Source organism: Poecile atricapillus, chromosome 15 (genome assembly GCF_030490865.1).
Source record: "Poecile atricapillus isolate bPoeAtr1 chromosome 15, bPoeAtr1.hap1, whole genome shotgun sequence".
Classification (NCBI taxonomy): domain Eukaryota; kingdom Metazoa; phylum Chordata; class Aves; order Passeriformes; family Paridae; genus Poecile; species Poecile atricapillus.
Window position 1 is genome coordinate 11011126 of NC_081263.1, and position 18392 is coordinate 11029517.

Here is an 18392-nt window from a genome sequence, read left to right on the forward strand (position 1 = left end):
CTCCAGATTTACACAACAAGCTTAATCTCTCCTTCTGTGCAGTATCAGTGCTGATCAGTCAGCCAGCACAGACTGCAGCTGAACCAACCCTGAGTGCTCTTCTTGCTAATTATAGCTCTGCTTTGTACTCTCCTGGGGTGTTTATACTCCTAACTGTAAATAACTTTGTTTCCCAGCCCTGTCCCAGAGCTGTTTTGTCACCTGTTCCTGATATTGTAACATGGTTTAGAAAAAAGCCATGTGGGCAGCCAGGGGGCACAGGCAGCTCCCTGTTTTTCTGGCTGTCTCTAAGGCCTCTCTGACTGCTGAAGAACAATTTTTTTTCACTGCATAGATATTTTTTTACTAGTAGCTTGCATCTATCTTTCAATGCTGTCCCTTTGGCCCTCTGGAAGTGTTGAAACTTACTTTGTAACTAGAAACACTTTGGTCATGGAAGTGTAATACATGTAAAATTTATGACTGACAGACTTCTGAAGGAGCACACGTAGGTGAGTGCTTCCAAGAGGTGAGGCAAGGCCAGGGTAGGCACAGAGCTAGTGAGGGAGTTTATATATTAATAAAATTATTGCTGTCATTCACAAAAGTTGGATACAAGCAACTCTTGCTTTCCCGTTTTGTCTCTGTCCTCTCATGCAATGTGATTTATTACCCCATTATCAGCTTCTGAAAGAAGAGTGGGACAGCACAATGGTTATTCAGCAAACCATAAACGTCCTGAAAAGTGCTTTTTACAAGTTCTCCTCCCTTTCCTTGCTGTAAGCAGAGGCAGGAGAGGAAAATCAGGATTGTATGAGTAGGGTGAGATCTAAAAGGAGAGTGTGAAAATCTCTAACGGGTGGGTGCGATGGTCTGGGCTTCGCTCGGAGCAGGGGTTGGATGCGACAGAGGAAACGTTCCCTGCGCGGTGCCGGGTGCTGGATTCCCGCATGAGGCGGGCGGGTGCCAGGCCCGGGGTGCCGTTCCCCGCTCCCCGGCTGTGCTTTCCCTCTGCGCCAGGAGAGGGATCCGCAGCCCCGGGCGCGCCTCCTCCCGCGCTCCCGGCGGGCAGCGCCGGCCCCGCAGCCATGGCCCCGCCGCGTCCCGGTGCCCCTTCTCCGCCGGGACCCGGCCCGAGCCCTCTGCCAGGTAACGGGGGCGGGCGGGGCGGGGGCCCGGCCGCCTCCGAGGATCCTGCCCCGGGCGCTGCGCCCTGTCAGGTTGTACCGGAGGCCGGCCCTGGGTGTTCAGGGGGCTCAGCTTCAGGCCGGGAGGACAGCGAGAGTCAGAGAGCACCAGAGAGACATTTACATCTTTATTGTGCTAATTAATACAAAAGAGAGGGATCGGGGAGGAGGAGGAGCCAGCAAGGCTGCGGCTCTCGGGGCTGCCATCACCTGCCCAAACATCCCCCACCACCAATGCCGTCTCGGTCACCCCAGGCGGGCAGATTTAGCTTGGCACCAGCTGCTGCCATCACCACTCAAGCCGCTGGCTCCATCCTCTGTGCTGCAATGTGGATCGGCGCTCCTCGCAGGAGGGGACAGGCAGCCAGCAGCTCCAGCTGGAGCCAGGGCAGCAGCATCACAGAGCCTGCTGCAGAAACACAGGGACAGCGTCAGGGTCGCTCGGCTGGGTCTCCAGGGTGGCAGACCTGTGGAGCAGCACGGGGTGCTTCTTGAAGGCACCAGGCCAAGCCAGAGGAATCACCACGGGGGTCTCCAGGGATGATGTGTCTGGTTTGGAGCATCCCAGTAACCGGAACTCCTCAGTGCTCACGTCGAGGGGTGCGCTGGTATCTATAAAGGATTTTATTGCCGAGATGTCCCACCTGGGTGCTGGCACGTTCCCAAGGGCTGAGATGTCTCCAACTGGCTCAGAGCTCTTGAAGAGCAGACTCTCCAGCGCTTTGGAGGGCTTGTCTTTCTTGCAAGGTGTTGAGGTGTTCTGTGACGCCACATTTATCAGGCAGCCATCTCTGCCGGGGTGCTCACAGAGCAAACCAGACAGCTCAGAGGTGGCCTGCCCATGGTGGGCCTTGCAGAAGCAGACAAGACTGAGGTCAGAGATGCCCTGGGTCAGGCTGTGCAGCTCAGCCTTCACGCAGCTGCTCAGAGACTCCGCCTGCTTGACAACACATGGAGAACTGCCACTTGCTGTGTTATCCAAGTCCACAGGGAGCTCCCAGGAGTCAGCTTTGGAAGCACTGTTAGAGTCCATGTAATAACTCAGAACAGGAGAAGAGTGGCTATGGCTGGAGGAGTTGGCCAAGAACCCATTTTCTAGGATTTCCTTTCTGGTCAGAATGCTGGTACTGCGCCTCTGGGTGGACAGCATGGTGCAGAATCTAACAGCTTACAGACAGACAGGATAACCCTGTCAGGATAAACCTGTTACTGCTCACCAATGGATTACAGACTTATAGAAGCAGGACTACTCTTGTAGTCCTACTTGCAAAGTCCTATCTCAGTCTTGCAATGAACTGAGCAGGATCCAGGACATGCAGGAGGGCACCCAGCCTGTCACTATCTTTTTGAGTAAAAAAATTCTAACACAGCCTGTTAGCTGCTCAGAGGTCATTTGGAATCTCCCTGAAGTTCTATTTATTTGAACTCAGCCTCTACATTACTACTCCTAGCTCTGTACAGGGGATAGAGGTACTTTATCCTCACTCCTGGAGTCAAAGGGCCCCTAATCTCTGCTAGAATTGAGTCCCTTTGACAAGGAGGCACCAAAACCAGACTCTGGCTAGGATGGGAGAAGCAGCTGTCATCATACTCTTAATCCCATACATGATAACCCTCACCACCAGCTCAACCAGGAGCTGACATCCAGCTCCTGCCTGAGGGACCAGGGCAGGCCAGGGAAGGGGATGGCTATACTCCAAATCCATCTTTACTCTGAATACATGTTAAACAGTAACAAATAGCTCCTGAATTTTCTGTAAAGGGACTATATGTTCAGTCTAGAACAAAAGTCTTAAAGAAATGAAAAACCTTCTTCTCGTAGCAGACAAGAAATAAAAGAAGGAATAAGAAAACAGATTAAATAGTACTACTTACTTTTAGCTCCTCTAAAGGCCCCTTTTCTACCAGCCTTACTTACAGCAGTTTTATAGTTCTGCTAATCAATTATCAGGCTGATTTCCTAATTAAGCTCGTTTGGGAGAGGGAGTGGCTTCTGTTTGCCTCTTTTTAAGCACAGGGGCGGTGAGGCCATGGCTGACTGATGGAGGAACTCTGAGATCTGTAAGGGTTGGGTTGTGTTTGTCCTGTTTTAAAGTGGGTCTTTAGTAAGGTCGTGTTTTCCTCTAAGTCTTGCCTTGTTCTTTGTGAGCTGTTGGTTAGGAATACCCATGTGCACAGACCTTGCATTGATAGTATAGACAATATATGTTAGAATATTTGGGCAACGTTCTCAGGAACAGGGTTGGTTTGTGGCTGTCCTGGGCAGGGCCAGGAGTTGCAGTTTGATCTTTGGGGGTCCCTTCTAGCCTGGAATATTCTGTGATTCTTTAACACATGTGATGCTCCTGCCCTGTGCCTGGGGCTGCTGGGGGGTCCTAGGTCGGGGGGGTGAATGGAGGGCATCCTGTGTTGGAGTGGGGGGGTCCTGGGAGCCCCGTGTCTGTGTGGAGATGGATGCAGAGGTGCTGAGGATGGTAACGAGTAGTCATGGGGTCAGTATTGGGGTGAGTGAGGGAGTGTCCTGCATCAGTTCGGGGGATCCCAGTGGTTTGGGGTCGGTACAGGGGTGGATGTGGAGGGATCCCTGGGTCAGCGTGGGGCTGGATGATGAGGGTCGTGGGGGTCCCTGGTCGGTGTGGGGGTGAATGAGGAGGTTCACTCCAGGGGCTTGGATCGATGTGGGGTCTCGGATCAGTGTGGGGTCGGTGTGGGGGGTCCTGCACACAGTGCTGTGTTGCACTTGGGGAGTATCGGCTGTCCCAGTTTGGTGCGGGGCTGGATACGGGGATCCCGCAGGGTGTGCTGGTATCGGTGCGGGGTGTCCCGGGTCGGTGCGGGGCTGGATGCGGGGTGTCCCGGCTGGATGCGGGGTGTTCCGGGTTGGTGCGGGGCTGGATGCGGGGTGTCCCGGCTGGATGCGGGGTGTTCCGGGTTGGTGCGGGGCTGGATGCGGGGTGTCCCGGCTGGACGCGGGGTGTCCCGCGTCGGTGCGGGGCTGGATGCGGGGTGTCCCGCGTCGGTGCGGGGCTGGATGGGAGGTGTCCCGGGTCGGTGCGGGGCTGGATGGGGGGTGTCCCGGCTGGATGCGGGGTGTCCCGGGTCGGTGCGGGGCTGGATGCGGGGTGTCCCGGGTCGGTGCGGGGCTGGATGGGGGGTGTCCCCGCTGGATGCGGGGTGTCCCGGGTCGGTGCGGGGCTGGATGGGAGGTGTCCCGGGTCGGTGCGGGGCTGGATGGGGGGTGTCCCCGCTGGATGCGGGGTGTCCCGGGTCGGTGCGGGGCTGGATGCGGGGTGTCCCGGCTGGATGCGGGGTGTCCCGGGTCGGTGCGGGGCTGGATGCGGGGTGTCCCGGCTGGCTGCAGATGTCCCGGGTCGCTGCGGGCTCCCTGAGGGCGCCGGGGGCGGGGCGGGCGGGCGCCCTCCCGCGCGCGCCTCTTTGTGCGGGCGGGAGGCGCTGCGCGCATGCGCGGGCCGGCCCCGCGCGGGGGGGGCGCCGTTGGCGCGAGATAGGAAAGCGCCGCCAGCGCCGCCGCTCCGGACCCGCGCCCGGCCCTCAGCCCGAGCCCGGCCCGGCCCGCCATGGCTCGCCGTGCCCGCGGGTGAGTGCCGGCCCCGCCGAGCCGGGGCTCCCCGTGCCCGCTCCCTGCCGCGGGAGGCTCCTCCCGGCAGCCCCGTTCCCGCTCGCCGGCCGGCCAGCGGGATGCGGGATGCAGGGCGGCGGCCCCGCCGTCCCGCTCTGGGGCATCCCCCCGGCTCCGGCCGCGCCCGGCTCTGCCCGCCCCGGAGCGGGGGGTGAGCGGGAGCCCTGCCACCGCTCATCCGGCAGCTGCTGAGCTGTACCGGGGCAATGCTGCCGCTGCCCAGATGCAAAGTCCACCCCGAGGGATAGAAGGGGCAGAAGTGGAAAGAAACGCTCTTTCCCCTGCTCTGGGCAGAATAAAACTCGCCAGCAGCCGCTGGAGCCTAAAGTCGAGGATTTCCTTTCAGTCTGGGGTGTGTGGGTGGATGTCGGTGAGACTGGGGCTCGGTGCTGGAAGAGCGAGATCTGGAGCTCTGCTCTATAAGGTTGAGGTTGCTCCGTCTCCTGCATTTTTATCAGGAAGAAATTATAATCTTCTTTTATTCACCCCTAGTGAGGACCAGGATGAGCTGCATTACCAGGATGCCGATTTGGATGTGCCAGAGCAGCGGGATGGCAGGTGCAAAGTCAAGTGGACGCCAGAAGAGGTGAGTGAGAGCCTGAAATTTGCTGAGAGAGGTGCTTTGGGGTGTGCCTCTGACATGGCACCCTGGGCTTGGGTGACTCCACCCCAGTCCTCACCTGCCAGCCACAAGCTCACCTCCTTCTGTCTTGCTACTGGGGAGCATGTGTCTTTTTGTACTGAGGCTCAGGGGGGTTTGAAGTGTAGCCTGTTGAGCGAGAGCTCAAATATTTTAAACTTAAGCCTCTGAGTACTGAGCAAAACACCACTGCCTGCAGCACTCCTGTGAGCACAGAGGGGTCCAGATGATGGCTGAGGCCTCCAACGAGATGAAATATGCACTGGAAATGTACTCCTTTTTTTGGAGCAAAAGCAGGGAGTATTGACACTTGGGATCATGGCTTAGTCATCCTGGCTAAGAGCCTGAAATAAACTGGGATGTTCTCTTCCTATCAGTTTCTCGATCAGTTTTGTGCTGTATGAAAACTACAGCTGGGGTCAGAACACCAAGTAAGGTGGTCTTTCTGGAGGGATCAAAGCCTCGGGCTCATGTTGGGCAGGAATAATTTCATTATTGGATTAGCCAGAGCTCGCAGACCAGGATGTCTCTTGCAGACTTTCTGTGAGCTGTAGGAGTTTGCATATCCAGGCTATAGCAGGGATCACAAAAGAGATGCTGCAGAGCCCTGTAGCACTGAAAGACAGAAGAGCACCAGGCAGGTGGTGATACACTTCAATCAGTCAGCTTTCCTGGCCAGACAGTGCCAGTGGCTGACCTGGGAGATGGGCTTGTCTGGTCAGGAGTGCTCTGGGGCTGGATAAGCAGGCCCTTGGCCACAGGGTTTGAATCAGACTGTGGAGGAACAGAGCTGAGCTCTTGTTTTGTACTTAATGTGTGAGCTCAGAACCCAGTTGGGCTCCCTGTACTGGAGGGCTGCTAAACACTGGTGTGAGCTGCCTTCCTCCCCTGAGCACACAATGCCAACAAAACCTTGACAGGTCAAAATGTCTAACTTGTTCTTTTAATGTCATCAGCCCTGTGGTGTGTGTATTCTCTTAGTGTGTCTGAAAGTGGATGTTTTTGTCCTTTGCAGGATGAGCAGCTGAAGATGTTAGTGAGCCATTATGGGCAGAATGACTGGAAGTTCCTGGCCAGCCACTTTCCTGTAAGTGACCCTGTGCTCAGCTGGGAATCCCCATGTTCTTATGTTGCTGCTTCTCCTTGTGCTGGTTACTGTTTCTGTGCAGAGTGAGACTCTTCTGACTTCTTAGGTTCAAGCAGTGCAATGGGGCTGCCTCAGGGCAGGGAGATCTTCTTGCCTAGAGGGCTTCCCAGGCTGAGTCTGTGGGATTTGGCATGAGAAACTGAGGTTCCTGTCCCTGTGTGCAGTGCCCTGGGCCCAGGGCCTCTGTGGTTATTAGAGAATAACCTATGTGCTTCTGCTGTAGGACAGCCTGTGTGTATGGGGGCTGCTGTCACTTTTGGAGCTTTTTGGGCCTCTGGAGCCTGTGGTCTAACACAAGGCTGTTCCCATTCCTGTTCCCAGAACCGCAGTGACCAGCAGTGTCAGTACCGATGGCTGAGAGTGTTGAATCCAGACCTGGTTAAGGGTCCATGGACCAAAGAAGAGGATCAAAAGGTGAGTCAGGGCTGAGAGGATCAGTGTTGGATTGTCTCTGTCTGCAGGGGGTGGAGATGTCAGACCCATCCTCAGGTGTTGTACACTGTGTGTAATTGTTCCCCATGGTGGATACCTGTGAGAGCAGCTCTGTCTGCCCTGAGGCAATCATGGCTGGGATGTGATGTGATCTAGGCCTCTCCAGGTAAACACCTTCTCCCTTTCACACAGTGCTGCTACAGTAGGCTGCCAAGGGAGAGGGCTGAAAGGGGAATTAATTCATCTGCCTCCTGGCAGGTTTCCACCTGGCCTGTCCAGGTTGGATCTAAGAGAAAATAAAACTGGCATTTCCTGTGCCACAGTAGGCAGGCTGGAGTGGATGTCTGAGGTTGGCTGGGTGAATCATGACTTCTGTGAGCCTGTTTCTCTGCTGATTCCAGAATCAGCTGAGAGGGGGTGGCTCAGACAGACTCATCATCTTGATGTTTTTAAGAAAAATTGGAGTGAAAACCAATTTTTACTGAGGTTTTCTGGTACAGACCATCCTAGTTTGGCAGATTCTCTGTAACACTCCTGCTCCCTGACTTCTTTCCCTTTTGGTCTCATAATGTTTTTGTCAAGCCCTAAGGAAGCTTCTCCTGATGTTGTCTCCCATTCTTACAGCAAAGCTGTTGTTGCCTGCTTTCCCCTTCCCTTTGCATTGTCCTGACTCTGTCAGTCTATCCATCCTGTCCAGGCTAGGCTCCAGCTCTCTCCTCATTGCTTTGACCCAGCTCCTTGGCCTCAGTTTGACATCCTTGGTCCATTTTTCTGTGTTTGAAAGGCAAGAGTCTGCTCCAGGGACATTAGTTACGTGAGCATCACTTCTACCTGCACCTCTCAGCTCAGCACAGCTGGCCAGGGTAGAAATGTTCTTTGAGAACTCAGCCAGGATTTTGGTGTGCTGAACGTTGCAGGAAGGAGATTGCTTCATCTTGACTGTGTCCCAGATGTTGTAGGAGCCCAGAAGTGTTTGTGTTGGGGCTCTGGCAGAAGTGACAAAGCCCTGGGTGGAGGGTAAGAGGTAAAATGGATGTTTCTGAAGTGAATTTGGATCTCTCCCTGTGTGTTCCTGGTGCTGTCGGGTGTGGAGCTGCAGTTCTGTCTGTCCTGGGTGTACCACACCATTAAAGGGAGCAGCAGGCCAGTGCAGAACTGATGGGGACACTTGTCACACAGCCAGGTCCTTGGCAGTAGGGAGGGCAGAGGAGCCTTGGAGTAGGTGGATCTTGGCCCTTGCTCAGAAATGGGAGTGTGTTTCTACATCTGGGCACCTGCCAGTCTCCACCCCACCTTCTGTGAGGGGTCATCTGCATTCACAGCTGTCCTGTGGCAAAAGGTCTGCATGGAAACAGCCTCTAACAGAAATTTGATTGAATTGTTGCTGTCACGAGGGTTGGAACACCTGATAGCCCTGCTGGGTCCCTCCAGCTGTTCCTCCAAAGGGGCCTTCTTTTGTCTGCCCTCCCCTGGTCCCAAGAGAGCCAAAGAGCAAAGCCTGAAGATGACTGTACTGACCTTCCCCTCCCTAATGCTGTTTCCTTATTTCCCTCCCACTGTCTCCAAAGGTCATTGAACTGGTTAAAAAATATGGCACCAAGCAGTGGACCCTGATAGCCAAGCACCTGAAGGGGCGGCTAGGGAAGCAGTGCCGGGAACGCTGGCATAACCACCTGAACCCTGAGGTGAAGAAATCCTCGTGGACAGAGGAGGAGGATCGCATCATATTTGAGGCCCACAAGGTCCTGGGGAATCGCTGGGCAGAGATTGCCAAGCTGCTGCCTGGGAGGTAGGACCCCTTTAATCACAGCTGCCTTCCCTGCTGGGTGGCCCGTGGAGATCGGTGTAAGGCTCTCAGGATGGGGCTGGAGCTGGTAGCTGTGCTGTAAAGCTGCTGTAAGTGATGGTTTGTTCCCTTCTGCTTCCTCTGCAGGACTGACAATGCTGTGAAGAATCACTGGAACTCCACCATCAAGCGGAAAGTGGACACAGGAGGTTTCCTCAATGAAACCAAGGAGTCCAAGTCTCTCTACTTCCTCGTGGAGGTGGATAACAAGGAGAGGCAAAGTCAGACGACAGCTGAGAGCCAGGTACTGCACTTGCAGCAGGCAGCTGGGTCAGTCCCCTGCCCTGCTAATGTATCCTGGACCTCTTCATCCACCTTTCTGCTGCCTCTTGCTGCCTTTTCCACAGGCTGGTGTCTGCATAGCCAGTCTGTGCCTTCCCCAGCCTCCCAGATCTCTCCCTCCAGGAGCCAGAGGTGTTATGTGAGCCTGAGTGTGTTATCCAGGCAGAGAACAGCTGTCTGCCAGAGCTGTTACCTTGCCAATCCCAGCATCAAGTCTGTCTTGGACACTGAATGTTCTGTTGGCTTCTTTGTGCTGTTGCTGGGGGAGAAGGAGGATACTCCAGACAGTGTGTGTGTGGGAGCAGGGTGAAGAGATACTGTGTTCCTTTCCTCTAAAAAAGGGAGCAGGGAACTACACTCAGTGATTGTTTTTGTGAAAAAAACATATAATTTTTGAAGGCAGGCTCCTGTTAAATAGGAAACAGAATTAGTGCTACATACTCAGCCTAAGTACAACTTTCTCCTGGGACACTGTTAAGTGAAATCTTGAATTAAACAGTCCTGTGCTCATTATGTTGCAAGGACTCCTTAGGTAGTGTATGGGATAGAGCAGTGAGGGAGAATCGGGATGTGGAACAAACAGTGGCAGGTAGGAGAGTGGGCAAAGCTGAATGTGTCCAGGTGCTCTCTGTCCCCAGGACCTGACACTGTTCCCTTGCCTTCTGCTGATATCTGGACTTTCTTTGTTGTATGTGCCAAGAATGTCCTGTCAAACTGGCCAGTGGATATCTCTGAAATAAAGGAAGAAGAGAGTGATGAGGAAGTGACGGGTGTGCAGGAGTTGCCCTCGGAGCTGCCAGCTGCAGGAGTGGCAGAGCAGAACGTGGAGGGCACCCCAGATGATGCAGTGCCTGAGGATGGCACTTCACTGTCCGAGTCACCGTACAAATGGGTTGTTGAAGCTGCTAACTATTTATACCCAGCTTGTAACCCAGCCTTCAGTGAAGCTCTGGACATGATTGAATCTGTAAGTAACAGACCCTTGTTCTTCCAGTTACTGTTAGGAGACTGATCCTCACCCTTTTTGTTTGAGTGAACTTACCGGATCCCCTTGATCATCACCCTGAGGAGGACTGGGTCTGTCATTGCCTTGCAGCTTCCCCCGTCTCTCTTCCAGGGCTGGATTAGACCTTTCTCTCTCTGTCAGTATTGCTGTGGGCTTGTAGATTTTCCTAGCTGCTTGTCCTTGTGCATAGGCTCTGCCTGTGTGGGAGGCTGTAAGTGCTGGCAGACTTGATTTCAAGCCCTTCTTTGTCAGCCAGTATCCCCAGCTCTCCTTTTTGTAATGGTTCAGGCCTGTGCTCATCGGCTGTCCTTTCTGTCCTGTTGTGGGGTGGGATAGGACAGGACAGACTGGGAATAAGCCAAGCCCACTGTACTATGCAGGACAAACCCCTTCACTCTGGCATAATTGCCACCATTTGCTTTCAGTGGAAGTAGCTTCACTGAAATTGGTTGTTTTCAGCCAGTCAAGCAGAGCTGAGATCCCCTGGGAGACAGAGGCATGCCAGGGTGGGAGGCTGGCTAAAATCAACAAGGCACTTTGCTGCCATCAGAGGGAAGCTGCCTCTGCAGCCCCCAGCCTGCCTGAGGCGTTTATGCTCCTGAAGGAGTCACTTTGTTCAGGAAGACAGTGTGCCTGAGGCTGAGCAACACATCTGTGGGCCCTTGGGGGCCTGCTTGTGTGGTGCTGGGTGTTAGGGTGGAGCTGTAAAGCAGCTCATTTCTGAACTGGGCTGGTTAGTTTTAGTCTGTTTTCAGCTGTGGAGGTTACACCAGAGCCCCATGCCCAGCTTTACAGGTGTGCCCCAAACTGTGGGTTGTTCTTGTGTGATAGTTGCTTTGTTCAGTCCCTGTCCCCAGCCCTCTGTCCAGCTGTGTGTTTTGTCCCCTCCCTGAGGGGTGCAGCTGTTTGTGCAGCTGTGCTGTGAACCAAAGAGGGAAACCAGCCTTGCAAAACTAGAGAAACCTGCCCCGTGCACAAGCAGCAGCTTTCAGCTGGGTCAGATCCCTGCTCTGGCTCCAGCTGTGCCTGTGGCAGAGGAGAGCAGGGCTTGAGCTGTCCCTGGCCAGGCTCCTTCCAGAGCATGGTGCCATCTCACACCCTCACTTATTTCACCTCCCAGTTCACCAGTCTGTGTGCTCAGCTGCCAGCCTGGGCTGCTGCTGATGCTTTCTCTCACGTTCAGGACCCAGATGGGTGGTGTGACCTGACCCAGTTTGACCTGCCCGAGGAGCCCTCGGCCGGCGGCAGCAGCGGCAGCGCCAGCCCGGCCAGAGCAGCGCCCAGTGAGGCGGCCCCAGCCCTGCCCAATGTCACTGAGTACCGCCTGGATGGCCACACCATCTCTGACCTGAGCAGGAGCAGCAAGGGAGAGCTCATCCCCATCTCCCCACATGCCGAGGGCAGCTTTGGCACCCCACCCTCGGTGCTGAAGAGGCAGAAGAAGAGGAAGATCTCCCTCTCGCCTGTCTCAGAGAATGTCACCAGCACCAGCATGTCCTTCCTGGACTCCTGCAACAGCATGACACCCAAGGGCACCCCTGTAAAGACACTGCCCTTCTCTCCATCTCAGGTATCTTCTTGCCCTCATGTCATGTATTCCCATCAGCTCTGCCAGCTTTATGCTCCTCCTGCCTTGAAGGAGGCTGTGCCAGTGTGCAGAGCGTGTTCCTGTGCTGAGAGAAGGCTCAGAGCTGGTTTCTGGCATTGCTTCTCTTCAGCACTGCCCTTCCTGTGGGAGCAGCAGCCTGGGTCTCCATCTGGGAGTGACTGCAGTTTTAAGAAAGCCCAGCTACCCTGTGTGAGGGGCAGGACACGTGCCCAGTGTGAGGAAGAAGCCCCATCTGCATACCAGGGTGTGATGGAGAGCACACTGCTGCTCTCCCCAGGGCATTGCTGCCCCAGCTGTGGGCAGCAGAGTGGCACCAGTGAAAACTTGTTTTCCCTGTCTATTTTCCTGTGTCTGTTTGCAGTTCAGTCACACACACAGGCTGGGCAGCAAACACCATGTGCAGATCTGTCTTGCTGTGCCTATGAAAATGCTCCAGGACTTGTCTTTGTTGCAAAAGGGACTCAGGATCTTTCAGCCTTTGCTGTGACTCCCACTGTATCCACACACCTCTCCCACACACATCACCTCGGAGCACTTAGTTAGACCCACGAGTGTCTCATGTGGAAGTGGTGGTGTTGTGTCTATAAATCAGAATAAAAGGCTGATGCATTCTCCAGCACAGCTTTACTGCAGCTCTGTTGTCCAGACCCTCCCTAGCTGTGCCTTCCAGGCCTTTATTTCTATTGTTTCTGCAGCAGAAAAGGTGGGAGAGGCACCACAGGGGAGTCCAAAATACAGGTTCAGGTGGACCTTGAATGAAAAGCCAGCACAAAGAAGAAATCAGAGCAGGACCCATAGTGTACAGCTCTGCAGAGTGTGAAAGGCAGGAATGTCTGGAGTGAGTGAGAAGGCAAAGTGCATGCCCTGCCTCAAGCTGAGCTTCAGCCATCAGTGAATGTCACACAGTTTTTCTCTTCCAAGAGGCTCTTGGGTACAAACACTGTTCTTTATGGGAGCAGAGCTGTCACTTACTGGCTGTTGGGAAGTAAAACCCTAGAAAAGCTAATACAGCTTGTTTTCTCATAGTTTTAACTGAAGACAGCTCAGTGTTAACAGCTCACATCTCAGCTTGTACACTTTGTGTCACATGGACTTCCCTCATGTTTGCCACCCTAAGGCTGGAATAGACTGTGTGAGCTGGGATTACCAGTGCAAGGAGACTTCTCTTCCACTCTGTAGTTGGTAGCTGTGATAGCTGTATCAGCTCATCCCTTATGGGAAGTCAATAATCCTTATATGTGTGAGGCATCTTCTGGCAACTTTCCTGTGTGTGTCTGTGTACAGAGCTGTGAGTCTGTAACCCTGGTTTGGGAGGGTTGTTTGTGCTTCAGGGCTTCCCTCATGTTTAGGAAAAAGTAACAGCTTGTGATGCAGTGCTGGGCTGCTTGAGACTCAGTGTCTTCAATTTTTCTTTCCTGTGCTGTGCAGTTCTTGAACTTTTGGACCAAACAGGATACACTAGAACTGGAGAACCCTTCCCTGACCTCCACGCCTGTGTGCAGCCAGAAGGTGATTGTCACCACCCCACTGCACAGGGACAAGACCCCTCTGCTCCAGAAGAACTTAGCGTAAGTCCTCCCTTTTCCATACAGGGGCCTGGTCCAATTCCAGCACAGCTCTCAGCACTTCTCATGGTATTACTGAGAGGGGGAAAAGCAGGCTGGGGATTTCCTTAAATCAGTATTTTCTCCCCCAAAACAGCTCTTTGAGCTGCAGAGAGTGAGTGTCCAGTCTGACTAGGGGCACAGCTAAGTGACCTCTGTTGTGCTCAGCTCCTGGGTGGGTTGTGGCCTTTTACAGCCTGTCTGATCCCTTGTCTTCCCCACTCTGCTTCCAGGTTTGTCACACCAGATCAGACATATGTGGTGGACAACACACCTCACACTCCCACGCCTTTCAAAAATGCCCTGGAGAAATATGGACCAATTAGACCTCTGGTAATTACTGTGGAGGGCTGTGCCTTGTGGCTCTGGTGGATGCAAGTGAGATGAGGGGTGGGGGGAGGCTGGGGCAGGGCTGTGAACAAACTCTTACCTGTGCCAGAGCAAAGGGCAGTTTGGTAGTGCCAGGCTGAGAGGGGAGGGGTGAAGGGGACATTGTCATAGTGATCATTTCATTGTAAGGAGCTGCAGGCCTTTTAGTTCCTCTGTAAACCAGCAAAAAATGCCAAAAGCTGCCCTTGAATCAGGCTGCAGTGCTTGGCTACTGATGACCTTGAGGAAAAGCAGGGAAATTATTTGCCTAGACCTCCCTGTGGAGCTGGATCTCCCAGGCATTGTGTGCACACTGGTCTCCTGATGGCACACTGGGGTTCAGCTGATAAGTCCCTCAGGCCTGGAGATCCTGTAAATCTATCAGGCTAGCAGAAAACTTGTCATATCTTTTCCAGCTGGGGAACAAATAGGTTCTTGTGTTTGTCCTCCCACTGTGAGCTCTCCTGACCCCATTGTCCCTTGAGAGAAACGCTTGTGAGCCTGCCCAGCATAGAGATTTTGACTGCCTTGTCCTCTCTGCCTTTTCACCCCAGCCCCAGACTCCTCACCTGGAAGAAGACTTGAAGGAGGTGCTCCGAAGCGAAGCTGGCATTGAACTCATCATAGAGGATGATGTGAAGCCTGAGAAACAGAAGAGGAAACAAGGGGTGAGCTGGCTGTGCATCCAGTACCAGCTGCTAAGCTGCCCTGTACCCTTAAGGAGTGTCTTGGCTGGTTTTATTCATCTTGCTATTGGTGCCAAAATGTTTTTAGCACTGTGGCTGCTCTCTTTTAATCAACAAGAGGTTAAAGCCTGCTTAAAATACTGCCAGGAGTGTCCTGGTTTATGCTGAGCTCAGGGCTTGTTGGCATACTTGGAATACCTGGGGCAAGTTGGGCTCCCAGAAGGCTGTGGGCTTGCAGGAGAGAGTCTCAGTTTCCTGGTGTCCTTCCCTTCCTGCTAAAAGCTCTTCCTCCAAACTGGTGGCTCGAGGTGCCAGGAGGGGGACACAGGAAGCTGCTGTGCCCTGTGGTGGGGAAGGCTGCACACATTTTCTTCCTGAGGTGCTGGTGCCATGCAGAATGGGGATGATGTGGCCTTGGTGTGCAGCTGGGCCCTCAGGAAGGCTCTTTCCTGGGTGGATTCATGCTGACACTGCTGTTCCTACATTCCCCAGTTGCGCAGGAGTCCCATCAAGAAGGTCCGGAAGTCTCTGGCCCTGGATATCGTGGATGAAGATATGACACAAAACCTGCCTGCCCTCCCCAAGACTGTGTGTTTCAAAAGAGCCCAGGTGAGGGGTTGTGTGCTCAGAGCAGGGGCAGAGCTGGCTCTGCTCTGAAAAAACTCTGCAAAGCAGCAGTAGCAGCCTGGAGCTGCCTTTGAACAGTCCATGTGGATGAAGGGTTGGATTTCTTCTTTCCTTACACTTTTTCTCCTGGTGCAGCCTGTGAATTTCCTGTCAAGGTCCCTGAACCTCTCCTCTTCGAGCAGGAAGAATGACAGTGGTTTGCTCAACAGAGCCTTCGTGCAAGTGCAGCCAGAGAAAATGTCCTACAGGAAAATGCCAAGCCATTTCAGGCCACCAGCACCGGTAAGCCCTGCAGCAGCCACTGCTCTCCCAGGCAGGAGTTTACCTTGTCCCCTGATGGAGCTCTGAACTGCTGCACAGGCATCCCTACACTGTCAGGGCTGCCTTTACATCTGTCTTGGTTTGAAAAGACAGGTGTCTGCTAAGGAAAGCAGGAGCCTCCTTTGAGATGGGAAAATGTAAACCCCAACCCCCCTTCTGAATTATTATAGTCTTGAAATCAAGGGGCTCTCAGGCAAAGAGATGGGAATAGGAATAACAATTCTTTACTGGGAAAATTAAAAATGCAGTAGTACAGAAAACAAGCCATTGATGGAGTCAGAATACAACCTGACACCCCGTTGGTCAGGGTGCTGGTAGCAGTCTGATTAAATGGTGGCTGCAGTCCTCTTGCAGTGACAGATGTGGCTCTGTGGAAGCAGTGATCCCATAGAAGGGTGTGGTGTAGATGGGTCCTGTTTTCCTCAGGGAATCCAGTGGAGAAAGGCTGTCTGTGGTGTTCCAAGGCTCTGATTATATCCAGGTAGGAATGCCTGGCTCTTCCACCTGGGTGGAGCATCCCAAAATGGGATGATGTCATTTTATCAGTCATGCCGTGAGACTCAATGGCCCATTAACAGAAACTATCCCCCTGGAAGGAGGATGGGTGGTGGAAGAGATAAAGAACACTGCCCCACCTGATTTTAACAGCTGGTAATAGAATACATACTTTTGTTACATCTTGCATTGCAACCCAAGACAACAGCAAGGCTGGGAGATGCTGAGACAGAGGTGTCATTTTATGTTGCTCAAAGCCACAGCTGTGGCCTGCTCAGCATGTTTGGGCCTGGATTTCCTCATGGGAATTCTCACCCATCAAGGAATTTGGATGACTGCTCTGGCAGTAAAGTGAACCTTCCTTTTTCCAGTGAGCACTCCTTGAGTGGACATCAGCAAGCTCACCTTTCTTGCTTTTCAGGGCAGAGAAACTCTGAAGTGCTGTATAAAGGTTAATCAGGAACACCCATGTGTTTTTGGCCGTGGGGAAGGCTGTGAGCCTTAGGCTTTATCCTGACCCCATGGCAGTGTGGCACCTTGCACCTCATGCTGAGGTGGTTGCTGTTACAGCAGCTCTGTTCCTCAGCTCTGCACAGCTGGAACTGGATTGTGCTGGAGTCACAGCAGCCTACAAATGCCCTCTGGGGCATAAACAGATCTCTCTACAGTTCACCACATGCAGGATGCATTCATGGAGGGGTATCCCTTATTTGCTGTGCAGTGGAGCTTATGCATGGGGATTTGGACAATAATTTTGTAGCTGTTTGCTTGGCTTGAGTCACTTGAGGTTTCTGGTAGCTTCAGTGGGGATGGAAACGTGCTGTTCTTGTTGGGGGGTTAAACTGCAATTGAGGGTTCCTGTGACAGTGTTTTCCCATCCCAGGAAGGTGCAGTGTTGTCCTCAGGAAACTGCAGTGAGTGGGGATCTGTCCCTGCATTAGAGCTGTCTTGTGAAACCTCTTTCTTCTGACAAATAAATGCCCCTCAGCCAGATTAATTCCTTCCCAAAATAAACCCTTCTTAAACACTTCCATTTCTCCTTCTGTCCTTACCAGGGTCATATTGCTCCAAGAGCTAATAGCTCTGTATAAATAAACTTTGGGAGTGACTTGGGGGTGACAGGGAGGCAGCTGGTGTGGTGACAGAGTACAGGTGTGCAGTGAAATCCCATTGCCCACAGCCAGCAGGGCTGTCTGTGCTGCTGCTGTGCTCTGGGGATTTATTGTGCTGCTCTGATGCTGCTGGCAGGCAATCCTTTATTAAGGAAGCTCATCCAGCTCTGGGCTGAGTCTCAGTGGGCCCAAAGCCACTCTGTGGCTGTGTGGGATGCTCCTGCTGTGGCCAGCACTGGAGCCCTGGGTCCCTGCAGTACATATGAACAGCTATTTCCAGTTCAGGGCACTGCCTTGTCTCCTGGCTGCATTTACCAGAGGATTCTCAGGGGCTTTCCTGGAGTGCAGAACACCTCGTGGGTGCCCTTTCTGCATGCAGACACTGAAGCACTCCTGGGTTTTGGCTCCTCCTTTGTGCTGGGAGACCCTGCTGAAACTGAAGGCACCAGATTGCTGCTAAGGATGGCATTTGATCAAAATAGACCTGGGGCCCAGCAGCTCCTGGAGGAATTGAACTAGTTGGCAATGAACTCCAAAGCTGTGCTTGAGTTCCTTCTGTCATTCTGGAATCTCTTCAGGGCAGTGAGTTTTAATAGGTTTGTGCTTTGGGGTTTTTGAGGCAAGTAAGGGAAAGCCCTGAAAGGTCACGTGAATTGTCTTGAAATAGAGCACTCACCTGGGAAACTGCTGAACCTAAACCCCAGAAATTGCCACCTCAGCTGTGAGGAGAAACTGGTGGTAGGCAAGTTCCTCCTGGTTGCAAGATGGGTTCTGAAGCTTTGTTTCCCTCTTTGGTTTTGGTTTTTTTTTGCAGTCTTTTAGAACAGGATGTCCCTGAGATGTTTGTCCTTGCCCTTGACTGTGTTGTACACATATTTTCTTTTCCTTCTGCAGATGACCAGGGCTTGGAAAGCAGTGGCCTGTGGTGGAACTAGAGACCAACTCTTCATGCAGGAGAAAGCTCGACAGTTTTTGGGCACGTTGAAACAGAGTCACACATCAAGGACCTTAATCTTATCATGAAGGATTTTTCTGCTTTCTAATTCTATTTTTTAAACTTTTTTAATGAGTGGAAGGGGAACCACAGGAGAAAATATCTTCTGCCAGGCCTTAGTATATGGGAGTGGATTTGTTTTTTCCCTGCAGTTCCCAGGTAGATCTACATTGTAATAAATTTGGCTAACTGCTGGCTAGTGTGTGGAATGCAAGCTTTGGGATCATTATGGAAAGGCAGACAAGGGAGGCTTGGAGACTGACAGCAAGACCTCTCTCTGCAAGACCTGAGTTCTGGAAAAGTGGAAGCAGCAGCCGTTTTCCACCTTGGAGCAGCAGGTGCTGGAGATTGGCCTTAGAGCATCCCTGGATTCCTGCTGCTGCTCTGGTACCTCAGGAATGGCTTTGTGAAGGTTC

At 53.1% G+C, this 18392-nt stretch overlaps 2 protein-coding genes across 2 annotated transcripts; one reads left to right on the top strand and one right to left on the bottom strand.

Moving 5' to 3' along the window:
• Positions 1-847: 847 nt before the first annotated feature.
• On the top strand, positions 848-18175 carry MYBL2 (MYB proto-oncogene like 2). Its single transcript, XM_058851001.1, has 14 exons — positions 848-1128; positions 5299-5392; positions 6462-6533; positions 6915-7007; positions 8594-8814; positions 8959-9115; positions 9854-10120; positions 11343-11729; positions 13197-13336; positions 13606-13705; positions 14296-14409; positions 14920-15036; positions 15190-15336; positions 17877-18175. Exons 1-14 carry the CDS (start codon positions 848-850, stop codon positions 18003-18005), a joined length of 2319 nt encoding a protein of 772 aa, XP_058706984.1. The 3' UTR covers positions 18006-18175.
• LOC131584952 (uncharacterized) lies at positions 1255-2783 on the bottom strand. Its single transcript, XM_058850581.1, has one exon. It carries the CDS (start codon positions 2314-2316, stop codon positions 1564-1566), a length of 753 nt encoding a protein of 250 aa, XP_058706564.1. The 5' UTR covers positions 2317-2783; the 3' UTR covers positions 1255-1563.
• Positions 18176-18392: the final 217 nt, after the last annotated feature.